At 45.7% G+C, this 13791-nt stretch overlaps 1 protein-coding gene across 3 annotated transcripts in view; it reads right to left on the reverse strand.

Moving 5' to 3' along the window:
- TPK1 (thiamin pyrophosphokinase 1) overlaps positions 1-13791 on the reverse strand; it is a 1173355-nt gene that overhangs the window by 705037 nt on the left and 454527 nt on the right. For all 3 annotated transcript variants that reach the window (XM_086941740.1, XM_086941739.1, XM_086941738.1), the window contains exon 4: positions 5056-5125. In XM_086941740.1, the coding sequence (XP_086797866.1) occupies positions 5056-5125 (70 nt within the window). The remainder of the gene's footprint in view (positions 1-5055; positions 5126-13791) is intronic.

A 13791-nucleotide genomic window follows, 5' to 3' on the forward strand; every position in this document is an offset into this window, starting at 1 on the left:
ACAGCGCCTCGCAGCACCCGCTCCGCGGGTGCCGCTTCGAGGCACCGGGTCCTCCGTGGTGGTGGCTGAAAAGAACTTGGCAGCAGCAGGGGAGGAGCGCCGCAGGGACTCGGTAGTCCAGGAGTCCCTGCGAGGCCGTGTGACCAGGCCTGCGCACCCTGTTAGCCACGCCCCCGCCCGGAAAATCTGATGTACAGCGCTTCACCTGTGGGCTAATTGGGAGCGAGAAGCAAAGCGGACCGACAGCGCGAGGGCTTGTCCACGAATCCCTGCTCCTGGGATTCAACTTCAGGGAGCCCGCATTCCTCACACAGCGCCTCGCAGCACCCGCTCCGCGGGTGCCGCTTCGAGGCACCGGGTCCTCCGTGGTGGTGGCTGAAAAGAACTTGGCAGCAGCAGGGGAGGAGCGCCGCAGGGACTCGGTAGTCCAGGAGTCCCTGCGAGGCCGTGTGACCAGGCCTGCGCACCCTGCTAGCCACGCCCCCCCGTCATACGCTATTCATATTTGAAACCTTAACCAGCTGCGCGGGAGCGCGCGGGAGTGCGCCGGGCTAAGCCCGGGCAAAGGGCGGGCCCTCTACGGCCCTCATCGGACATAGGAGGACGGGGACGGGCTACACCTCTTGGCTGTTTTATGAGGTAATTTACCAACTTATATTTCATTACCACATGCCCAAGTCCGTTGCAGGGGAAATGCCCAATACAATCCCAGATGACATCTTTGCACACTCACCAACTAACTTCCAATGGCTGGAGGACCTAAATAGTCTGTGCAAAGTCAAATATGTCCCAGCAGTACTCTCCCACACGCGAAAACATAGCAGCTCACTATCGTCTACAAGGGAGCCGAAATCTATACCTTACAGGGCTACCCCTGCCAAAAGGAAGATCGAGGGGGTCAAAGATAACGGGAGTCTTACGAAATGCCAAACTCCTGATGAACTTTCTGTAAGTCCAACTCCATCTCCAAATTATTCTTCTCCTATTGTGCCACCTGTTGCTCATCTGGACGATTTGCCACCATCTCCCCAGCAGGCTCTTCTGTCCATGATCGAGCAAATGCTGAAATCTTTAATACACCCCTTGATGGATAAAATCCATACACTAGAGTATAAGCTCACGGAGCTGGAGAGTTCCATTGGATCCTTTTTGAAACCATCAGCCCATGTCGCTACAACTGACTCCTTGCCGACAACCACCCTTACAAACCTATCTAACCCGATTACTCCTCAGGATGCGGCGCCTATTCTACTCTCAACCACCACTTCCATGTTGCCCACCAAACCCAAAGGCCCCCTGAAAGTGACAACACCACGCCATATTCCACCTAAACATGTGCGAACCACCCATATTCATTTACCGCCAGAAGCAGCGCCTTTTGTTATAGTTCTATCGGGAGTCCCAGAACTAAAAAAAGGCAAAACTGAGAGTTACACTGAACCTATGAACAAGGTCAAGTTCTGGTTATCAAAAAACAGACCTCTACCTTACCATCTTGATGGCCGCATAATAAGTGTCCGGAGGGTGGGATGGCTTGGACCCCTCAAAAAAGACATTTTGGGGGATTTGATCCTGATCCGATTTAGGAGCAGACACATTGTGCCATACCTGCAGGCATGGCTACCCCAAAATGAAGATGGTCTTATTTCTATTTGGGATCTATATGACTTTTATCCTTACATGCCCTATAATCTTGCAACTAGTACACGGGGCTTTGATAACATCCCAGTGGGCAGAGGAACCCATTTAAGCAATAGCAATAGTTTTTCACTGCCTACTAACTGTCCCAAACCGTCTTTTTACAGTCCTCTGTATCATAATTACTAAACCTCTTGGACTACTAAATCTTTTGGATTATTGAGACCTATAACGTTGCCTAAAGATAGTGTAAAGAACGTTTAATATGTTAACTGTGCAAATCTAAAGCTAATATGAGATTTATTTTAAAATGTTTTTAGAATGTATTGTGGTATCTGTCTGTATGCTTTTATGATTTTAATTCTCAAAATCGAATAAAGCTTTGTGATACTGATAGTTGTCATTTATAGTGTCGAAAAAGAGGACTACAGTTAGGTGATGCCACCTAGGTGTGAGCACATCAGTATGTGCATTGCTCGTCCTTCACCCATGCGCTCAGTTATGTAAATGTAAATGTAAATGTAAATGTATTGGCATTTATATAGCGCACTACTTACCCGTAGGGTCCCAAGGCGCTTCGACCGCTGCGAAACCCTTCCTGGCTTCCCTGAGAGATGGTCCCTTAATGGGTATCTCCAGGGTGAGACCAGGCATCCCCGGCGGTCTGGTGGGGCCGTTAGTGAAGATGAGGCAAGCTAATGCCCAGAGTTGCCGAGTGTGATCGCTGATCAGAGTGGGCACCGAGGCGAGAGAATTATCGAGTCCGCTGACCCTGGTCCAGAAACCTGCCGCGCCGGGAATCGAACCCTGGTCCCGGGCCGTCCTCTGCTCTCGGGCCGTCCTCTGCTCTCGGGTCTGCCGCCTCTAACAAGTGAGCCACAGTACTTCACAGTTCTGCTTCCCATTTACTTCCTACTGACAGTATGCCCAGTGAGATCTTGTTTTGCAAGGATTTCTGGAGATTGGTCCGTAATCAAATGCACTCTGTGGATAGTGTGAGGTGTATGGAGTTGTGGGGGGTTCCTGAGGGAATATCGTGTATATAGATAGCTTGGTAGCTGGTGCGCAGTCCATAATAGAGAAATATTTCTACAGGGCTGCTGCAGAGGTCAGGTGTTATCGGTTGAAGGGGTAGGACTCTCAGAAAATACACAAAGTAAGCAGCCGCCTGTTTTGATAATTGATTCTTGGTTATGGTTTCAAGTTTGGGGGAATGGAGGAGTTACCTAGTGGTGACACTACAGGTGAAAAGAGTATAGGCTCGTCCGCCTGCTTGTTTAGCCACTCACAAGCCCTTTTAGTTCAGGCCACAGGGTTGAAGGTGCACATGAGCCTTTTCCCAGTTTACACAGTAGTGTGGGCAGGGTAAGTAGATGTGTAATGTTGCTTTCCACCACAACATGTGACAGGAACGGAGGTGGATGAAACCAAGATTGACGATATTGGCCTGTGAGTATAAATAACATAGCTCGGATTCAGGTCTGTAAAATCTCCCATCTAGTACAGCAGTGTTAGTGTGTTTGATGCAAGGCTGTTTATCGGCTGAAGCAAATTTAATCAGAAGGGAAGTGAATTAGTGAGGAATGTACACATCAGTGAGTGAAAGATGTTGGGGCATAAATAGGGGAGTTTTGGAAGCACCACCATCTTCATCAAGGTGCAAGGTTGTCCGTTTCTATAGTCTGCATTAGTATTGCCATAAACCTGCATGCACTTATATCTGCTACATTTACTATCTTGTCCCTGGTGCCCAATATAACCAATGCAAGCAACTTAATTATGTCTCCCTTAATGTCCTGTAATGCCCACTCACAATCCAAATTCCAATTACATTTATCACCTCTGTTGATTAAACCTCTAATCGTTGCAACTTTAATTTAATATTGCTTGAACAATTTAGACTGATAATCTGCAAGTTTCAAAAAGGATTTAACTAGATTGTGTTGACTGGGGTTGAAGCAGGATACATAGAACCTTATCCGTAGTAATATATTGTAAATTTGCACACACCCTTTTATCACTTTGCAAAGGAGCAGGTTAATAACTTTCACGCATTTTTAAAGCGCTTCCGAGATGCAGCCGGAAAGCTATGAAAGCCACAGGTTCCCAAGTATTTATTTGGAAAGCTTTTGTACACCCACAAAGGCATTTGGCCCTCGCCTTTCTGCAATATCACTTTTTTTTTTTTTAAATGTTATTCATAAGTAAATTATGTTGACGAGCAGCCTTTCCGGGTCGCACACCATTAACGTTGGCGGCGTTTCCATCCCCTTAATGTACCTGGGAAAGGTTAGGTATTTACTTCTGCCGCTGCCAGGGGCAAATCGCCGACCATTTCCAGGGTGTGGAGGGAGTCGGAAAGGAATTTGAGAATACCCAGAAACTCTCAGCTTTAGCTCTCTCAAGTTTGTGGGAGTTCCCAATCCATTACAACACGAGTAAAAGATGACATTTACGGGGTCACTTTTTGTGAACAGTTAGCCCTCTTAAATGGATTAATTTGCTTGTGTAAGACAGACGTTCGTACAGAAATGCCTTGCGAATACAAGCTTCGGCCTCGGTCTTGCCCCAATCATAGTGTAGGGTGTCAGCAGCAAGTGTAAATATCTCCAATAATATTGTCCATCTACAGTTGCTTAAACTTCCTGTAACCTTCCTTAGCGCCTCATCGTGCTCTTCCACACAAGCAACATATACCAAAATATATTAACCGAATATTAGTGTTCCATCTCCAATACCGAACATTAGATGATAGAAAGAAAAACTGAAGTCTAACCTGAAAGCATCTGAAGAAATGTTTAAGCGAAATGTATAAATGAAGCCAAGTGACGTGAGTCATGGTGAAGCACTGTCTGATAGCATACATTAGACCCAGAGTGCTAAGAAAGTGCTTCACCTGTGTCTTATCTCACTATAGGTGTGGGTGGATTTCACTGGCATTCACTTAGATCAAACAAGTTCATGCATTTGAATATCGCCTCACTGGGATTTCAAGCAAGTATCACAGGATGAATTTGTTCTATGGGCTGTATTGGTGCGTTTATTTAGTTTGCCTTCCAGGGAAATATCAATCTCACGAACACACTTTGCAGCTTGTACATCTTACTTCACTATCCCTTAAAATACTGCAACAAAAAACCTCTTATTTTAATAAGGTCTTACCTGAGCAAATTCAGAAATTCATTTTTTAGTCTGACTTGATTGGTCTCCCCTTTCTATTTTGTGCATGATCAAGAACTATAAATCACATGCTGTCTGTCAACCACCTTTACTGTCCACCCACACAGCAACAGTTTTCGTAAAAAACTAGAATATATATGGATTTTATTTACTGACAATGCTATAGTATTAAAATTAGAAATCGACAATGATATAGTATTAAAATTACAAACTGACATAGGAAAAAAAAGTAAGTACCTTGATTGCATTCCCTCTGCGATATGATAGAGGCGATTTGCACCACCATCTGCACATGCTCTCATTGCAGCTAAAAATAAATAAAAATAACACTTTTAAGAGATTACAACTTTGAAAAGTACACATTTTAAAACAGAATATTCGCCTCTATTTATTCCTACCCTAGTAAAGCAAATCCCTCGCTTAACTTCCTGCCCTACAAAAGCCAATCCTACCTGCAGCCTCAATATTGGTTACAGGAGCTAAGAGCAATTGCAGAAAAACTGTTTACATATCAAGCTCTCAGGAACTAGAACTCTCTATTTGTAAGTGGCCAGCCTGATATGTTTCAGAACAAACTTTGAAACACCTTCCTGAATACAAACTGTTGATTCCCTCCAGACTTTTTCTTCACTTAGCCTTTCCTTTGGTTTTAAAATGCATGTTATTTTTTTTTTACACGTTAAAGCACTCAGTGGCTCAAGGTAAGATTTGCGCTAAAGAGGACCCAAAGTAAATTAATACAAATTAGATTTAATCATTCTTTGCATTGCCCCATCATAATCTACTGCTGTGATTACACTATATACACGTTTCGACCAGCATGGACAGCACACACTGCACAGAGCCTCGAGACCATGTTTATACCCTTGTTGTGTGCTCACTTTCCCTGCAGCCAGTATCTGCTGGCAACACACACCCTGCAGTAATACCCAGCTGAAATTACCCTTTGGCTCTGCCCTGAGCCCAAAACCTCTGGCCTGTACCCAGTGGGCAATAGGTGTAGGGCATGACATTGGGTCACAGCAAGTTCCCAATATCCCTGTTCTCAGTACATAGTAGAATTCACGGCACTGACTCGTGTCTACAGAGCAATCAACGACATTGGCCCTCAATATCTAAGGAAGAGCCTCCGTAAATACCATCAGACAAGGAACTCCATGCCCGGACATATCGGAAAGGCCAGCTTGGAATCCACCTTCCGGAAAGTCTTGAAGACCTGGCTCTTCAGCCTTCCTTAGTACCCTATGGCACCTTACAACTTGCCCTCAACCTTTTCTGTCTCCGCTAGCGCTCGGTCGTGGGTAGCCGCGTGATCTACAAGCTTATATACATAAATACATACATGCAATACTACTCATAGCGCTTGGTCTTCAGCCATGCAATGTGCTCAGTGCATTTATCCAGCCTGCTTTGAAAGCTTTTTCCTCTATTCCATTACCTTTTTAGCACACTAAATGTAAACAAATGACTCAAGTTTGCATATAAGTTCTTGAACCACAAAGGTTCACCAACCTTGAAGGAATGAATGAAATGACATTTATAAAGGGTAGCTGCTGCTTCATAAGAAGTATCCTGGCGCTAAAAAAAGAAGAGCATGAGAGTGAATCTACAGTTCCCAAACCAAAAAGGTCTCCAATTGAACCTTAGACATGCTTTCACTGGGAATAGTACGGAGATATAGTGGGAAATAGTTCCAAAGACTTGGTGCTAGAAAGGAAAAGGATGTTCCAGTGGAGTTTGCTTTCCGTACTTTAGGAAGGTGAAGCAAATAGTGATATGCAGAATGCGGTGCCCTTGGAGGGGAGCATTTTGTTAACCTGTTCTGGATATACAGAAGGCCAGTCTGATAATAAGGTTTGTAGGTGATCAAAAGTGATTTGAACTTAATTCTAGACTTGATTGGGAGCCAATGCAGTTGCTTTTTGCCTGATCTGATAGAGTGTCTTTTCGGAATAATTAACACAAACCGGGCAGCAATTCTTGAGACGCTACCAAAATTGGCATAATCTAATCTAAAGGCAATGAAGACATTAGCAATCCCTTTCCGAGTAACCAAAGGGAGCTATATTAAAAACTTTTTCAATGATTTTAGAAGATCGAAACAATTGGCATTAGTGTATTAACTTGAGGTTTAAAATATAATGCTGTGTCCAATCGCACCCAATGATTTCTGGCGACTGATGAAGAGGTTGATGCTTCCCCCAATTTGAGGGTCCAGAGTCTGGTAGCATGAATTGGGGAGGGAGTACCTTGTGGTACAAATCTGACTTTCTTTAGAAAAAAAAGTGTTTGCCTCCTTTCAGGAGTAGCGTAGGTACGTCCTGCTCCTCAGGGCTTTACATTTTTATTCAAAATTCACAAAGGTGAGTGAGTGAGTGAGTGATATTCTTTATTTCGATACATAAATATCTTAAAAGCAGTACATACATTGAAAATACGTTCTCAAGGCCTATAATAGAATGCAATTATGGTTTTTAAAAAGAATAAAATAATCAAGATTAATACAATAAATAGTTAAAAAGAGAATTAAATTGAAATGGAAAGCCTTTTAGAACAAATCACCCATGCCCATTTTAAAAACTTTGAAACACCACAGACAATGGAGGGGGATGTATCAGTCAATAAAATGCGGAGGGCCACCAAGTGCTGTCGTGTACCTAAGAGCCTGCACAATGGTATAAGCCAGCGCCTCCTTGGAGCACAATAGTTCGGACATTCAAAGAAAAAATGTGCCACCGTCTCCACCCGTGTCGAGCACATAGCACAGAAGGACGAAGACTGGGAAGATGATCTCCACCTGGACACCAGGTTGCCTAAAGGTAAGGTGCCCACTCTGAGCTTGAAATAGAGAGCCCTGTCCAATGGGATGGAGATTAGGTCCAGATAAGGCTCATATGCAGCCACATCTTTAATTCTTAGGAATGCTGCGGTCGCATTGCAATGACGAGGATTGCGAATGAGTTTGGAAGATATCCAGTCCCAATATAGTTTTTTCAGGGTGGCTTTGGGAGGAGCAAAACCAGTAACCCAAGAGTCTTCCAAACCCAAGTCCCCCAGTAGGCTCTTAACGTCCCTTAGCCATTTTATTCGATGCCATCCCTCCATTGCAATCACCTCAGACAGACCTGCTGCATATGAGGCTAGTTCGGGGACCCTCCACAAGTGGGCCCACAAAAGCAAGGGCCGCAGTCGCGCCTGGTCTGCAATTGGTCTGCAGCCCAAGTCGAGAAGCACTGGGACTGTGGGAGTGCTCAGTGGAAGAGCCAAAAGTTCTTTCAAGAATTTGCTTTCTGCCTTGGCTAGTACCTCAAGGTTTGTGGTGCCCCACAACTCCGCCCCATACAGGGCGGCAGCAACCCCTCTGGCTTTATATATGTCTATAACCGGGGAGCTACAGTGTTTGGGGGATGAGCGATGTTCCCTGAGTAGGACGCCAGTCACCCTTTTGTGGTTGAGCAGCATCTTTTGAATGTGTTGGGTCCAGCTCATAGAACTGCTAAGGCGAATCCCCAAATAGTCGAACTCACAGACCCTCTCCAGGTGAACGGTATTTAGAACCGGAGGGGGCCCAAGCTTTTTGGGAGGGTTCATGGTAAGGAATTTGGTCTTATCTACGTTGATCGTCAGGCCCCTAAGGGAACAGAACTCCTGGAAGCAGATGAGGAGCTTTAGGAGGCCCTGAGGTGTCTTTGCAATGAGTAGGGTGTCGTTGGAAAAAGAGCAGGGTGTGGATCCGAGTGCCTGCCAGGGATGGAGCATCTGCTGGTTCTTTAAGCAGGTGCTCTACCACACCATTCACATACAATGAAAATAGTGTGGGAGCCAACACACATCCCTGGCGGACACCCCTACACACCGGAATCCTGTTGGTTTTCTCCCCATTCGTGCCCCACCGCACCTGTGCATAGTTGTCTGAATGAAGTTTAATCAGAAGAAGCAGGATATAGGGGGGCAGCCCCAGCCCCTGCAAAACCCTCCATAGCTCCTCCCTAGGTACTAGGTCAAAGGCAGTCTTCAGGTCAATGAAGGCCAAATAAAGACTGCCCTTGCCCAGCACCACCACCTTCCAGGACAGGAGCATCAGCCTGAAGGCCTGTTCAATCGTCCCAGTACCTGAACGGAATCCCGCCTGAAAGTCAGACAGTATCTTGTGGTCATCAGCCCATTGGAGGACCCTCCCCAAAATCACCTTCCCTGCCACCTTTTGGGAAGAGTCGATGAGACTGATGGGCTTGTAGTTAGTGGGGTTGTCCCGACACCCCTTTTTGAATATCGGGACAACCTCCGCACCCTTCCAGGAATCAGGTACCAGTGCGCCCTTCATGATTGCATTTAATAACGTAGCGACCAGTTGTCCCCATTCCTTAGGATTAGCACGAAGCAAGTCACCTGGTATCCCATCCGGCCCAGCTGCTTTTAATGGGACCAGAGACTTAATGACAGCCTCCACCTCCCTCTCAGTAAAGTCATCAATGCCACTAGCAATTATGTCATCCTCCAAGGAAAAGGACTCACTAAGGTCCCCTTCAGGTTGAGAGTACAGGTTCTCGAAGTGGTTATACCAGAGCTGGGCGGGGATGTTACACGTAACCAGCGACACATCTGGCCTATTCCTATTTCTAATCAAACTCCAGAAACCCCTTGCATCCTTTCCCTTGCTTGCTGCCAAAAGATCTTCCCAAAACTTCTCCTCCCACTCCCTTTTCGCTGCCTTTAAGGTGAGAGAGTAGTCCTTCCTTGCTGTTCTAATTGCTAGTAGGGACTTAGATTTAACTGCCCCTATCAAGGCTTTTTTCGTGGTCCTACATTTGGTCGTAAACCATCCCTGTCTAGTCAAGGGTTTGTTCCTGTTAGTTATACCAGAGGCACTGCTAGGAGAGATGAAGAGCTTACTTAGGGCCCCAATTAGGTCACAAAAAACCTGCGTGGCCTCCTTAGGTGCATTGAACAATGAGCCCAGATTACTCTGGGCTTCAGCCAGCAGAGCCCCTATGGCTAAGATTTTCTCACTAGACAGGGCAAGCTTTGGCCATTTCAACCGCCTCCCACAATTAGATACACTGGTTGTCTGCGAGCTGGGTGCCAACGGAAGTTGTTGTAACCCAGCCTTACCCCTAAGCCACTCAGGAGACAAGACAAGAGAGAGAAGATTGTGGTCACTCTCAATACTCTGAATAATCTCCATGTCACTCAGAGTAGTCCATAAACATACGTTGAGAAGAATATAATCTATTCTGGACGTATGGTTGGGCCTGTTGTAAGTGTGTGCACCCTTCAGATCAGATTTGGACCTCCCATTGACCGCCCTCAGATCAAATTCCAAGTTGAGTGCGTTGATCTGCAACGCCACTTGTGACCACTTTTTAATAGGGGGCAGAGCCAAGGCCGGAATCCCCTTTCTCGAATCCTCCTCTTCTATGCCTAGCGTGTCATCAAGGCCTAGAGGAATTTACAGCTTCTTCTAAGAGCTCACCTAGGATGTACTGTAACCAGCTTTATATCAATCGGGACCAATACCAAAGGGCAGCAGGAGAGTATGCCTTGTGCTATTCACAAGGTATATATCACAAGTGTGAAAACTCCACAACGGGAAGAAAATAAGAGGGCGATAAGCATACCATGCAAGCGAGGAGAGACTCGCTTGCAATGTAGAAAAATAAAGAAACAAGAAACGGAAACAAAAGATAGCCCACGAGAAGCTAAACCGCTTCTTGAACTCACACGACGGACAAGCAGGAAACGCAGGATACTAGGAAACACGGGCTCCAAACACTAACTCCTCGGACGCCCGTCACCGTGACCCGGAACGAGATCCAACAAGCTGGCTAAACGCGAAGCGTTTCCTGTGCGTCTTGGGCAGGATTAAATAACACAAACAGGCTATTGCGCATGCGTTACTCTTTGCACATGCGTTCACCGCCTATCAACCACAATTTGCCAACCATTGCCAACCCCGACTTGAAGAGCGGCGGCCGAGGTCGGAAACAAACAATCTGCAGCGCATGTAAACATGAAATGGATTAGGTGAGGTAATCGGGCGTGTTGGTCAACTGGGCATCGGATCTCCGGTGAGCGCAGGCACAGGCATGACATGACGTGGGAGCAGCTGCTGGTGTCTGTGGCTGGTGGTTGTACTGAAGGACAAGTGGACGCATCGGCGGTCGGTCCAAGGGAGTTCAGTGGTGTGGCTGAAGGTGATGGTGTTTCCTGTTGTGAAGAGGGGGTCGAGGGTGTGTCCTGCTGAGTGCGTTGGTTCAGTCACGAATTTGCGGAGTCCGATGTGGAGGTTGCCCAGGAGGGATGTGGTGTTGGGGTCCAGTAGGTTGTCGACGTGGAAGTTGAGGTCTCCCAGTAGTAGTGTGTAGTTGGTGGATGCGATGGCATGCGAGGAGATGATGTCCGTGATGGAGTTGGTGAAGTGATCAGCGGGGTCCAGGGAAGCAGTAGAGAGCGTTCCTCGGAGGGTGGTGGTGGGGTTGGTCTGTATCTTGAAGTGTAGATGTTCCATCATGTCTGTGGGCTTGTCGGGTAGAGTGCTCAGTCGAAGGGTGGATTTGTAGACGATGGTGATTCCTCCTCTCGGCGGTCGTGTCGGTCTTTTCTAGTGATCCTTGTGGAATGGTGATCGCGATGTCGGGTCCCGATTTGGTGTTGGTCCAGATTTCAGTGAAAAATGCTACGTCCAGGGTGGTGCTGTGGAGGAGGTCCCAGGAAGTCCCAGATCTTGGTGGCGTGCTTGTGTTGGGATCAGACGTTGAAGAGGATGCACGGCAGGATCTTTGGTTCTGTTGTGGTATTGTGATCGGGGTGTGCTCTGTCCGAGTTACTGGCGGTACTGTAGGTTTGTCGGCAGCGGTGACAGCTGAAGGGTCCGTAGGTGTTGGTCGGTGAGGTTAGCTTGCAGTTGTTTTTGCGGCCTAGATTGAGTTCGCAGAGTTGTGCTGGGTCGTAGTGTTGGCGGTGCGGAGGATCAGGGATCCTGGCGCTGGTCGGGTCACGGACCAGCGCAGGCGGGCTCGCCTTTAGTGCACCTTCGGCATGCCATCGGCGCACCCGCTGCGCGCGACCGCGTAGCGGTCGGCAGTATGTAGGGGAGGTGAGGGACACTCAGCTGGGAGGCGGGAAACGGGCGAGGGCCAGGTGGACGGGCCGTGGATCAGCAGGGGCGGGAAAGGGGAATGCGCTATCGGTTACAAAAAGTCACAATAAAAGATGATGCGAAGTTCAGAAAGTATAATAACACAACAATTGAACAACACAACAATTCACAGAATTAACAGTAGAGTAAGGATGGCACAGTTACAGCATCACGGTATGTGGGGCAGTCACGGCACACACCAGGGCGGGCAGTAGTCTGGAACCCGAGGCGGGGGTTCAGCGGCGAGGACTCAGGTACCCTATCCGCCAAACTCGAAATCAGGCCTTATTCAAGAAAAAAAAAAAAAATTTTGGACAGACATAATTGTGATGAAGAAAGGACCAAAAAGCTTTGGGAACTAATTGATAACACTCGAAGTACTAGAAAAAGAATAACAGCACCACCAGTGTCATTAAATGATTGGGCTGTTTGTATAACCAATATGTACACATTTATTTACAAACTTAATGGCGGTACCCAAAAAGGTGTCAATCAAACCCAAGACTACTTAACAACATTGGAAAAGATTGAGCAAAGTATCTCACTAGAGTACAGCGGATTGTGGCAAGAAATATGGAGAACACAATATCGTGAACAAAATATCAAGGGACAAAATATCGACGAGGTAAGTACACAGAGTGAGATATGATTTTACTATTCTTCACCCTAGTATCCATACCCTGAAGATAGATATGTTGAGTTAGGTACAGGATTCTATACAAACTTACTTTTCAATATTTTGCCCCTCGATATTATGGTAACAGTACTATGACCATTCGATATTGTGTTTTCCATATACCGAGCTATACCAGTACAGTGCCTTACCACAACATATTAAATTCCAAATGAATAACCTTACAAGATCGACTAAATCTTCTAGGACAATGGTCTGATGGAATCTAGGCAAGTAAAATTAAGCTGCATATGGAATTCTGGGCAACTGCTTGAAACGCGCATTCAAAGCGGTCTTTAAATACAATACAATTTTCAAATTGTGGAGAGAAACAATTTACAGTCCTATATTTAAAAAAACATAATGATAGACACCAAACTGAACAATTATAGAATGACTGCACAGATGTACGTTTCTGGCAAGATCATTGCTAAACACATTAAGCAGCCTGGAGGATTGGTTTTAGAAATTGTAAATACTGCCAAAAACTCAAAAGAAAGAATCATGTAACTGCAAATGGGTGTTCCTGTTTGAATGTATTGGTAGAAAAAAACTCTATGCAAAGGAAGGTTCCATTGTACGTAGCCTACACAGACTTAACTACTGCTTTTGACTTGTTTGACAGACAAACTATGTGGGGTAAAATGTTGATGGGGGGAACAGAACTTTTCCTAGCTATCGTAATAGAACATTTCAATTGCATTAAGGACTCTGAGGTGAGGATTAGGCTTCAACTTTCTTCACTTTTATTAACCAGCAACCATTAAAAGTTTGTATCAATATTGAACTACATTTCCCATGAGCCCTTGGGAAACAAAAGAAAGGCAAAACATTTCATCCTATCAAAGTAGAGACAGCCCTCCCAACATTCCTCGGGACGTTCTATCCTCCTTCATCTTCCTGCGACCACAGCCAATCCAGTATCACTCCTGTTTATTCAAATCCGTCCCTAAGAAAACAAATGAGTAATTTAAAGTTCTAGATGACCTAATTATGTTATACTGAAGTATGAGAAAACAGCTGATAAAACATTATGCAAGTATATCACAAGACGAGCGATCTCAAAATCATCTTCATGATAACTATACATCATTATTAGGAACATAGTTATCCTTCAACTGTAATTCATATCGGGTAGGAGTAACAGATATTTTAGAAGAGG

This window comes from Lissotriton vulgaris, chromosome 10 (genome assembly GCF_964263255.1).
Source record: "Lissotriton vulgaris chromosome 10, aLisVul1.2, whole genome shotgun sequence".
Taxonomy (NCBI): domain Eukaryota; kingdom Metazoa; phylum Chordata; class Amphibia; order Caudata; family Salamandridae; genus Lissotriton; species Lissotriton vulgaris.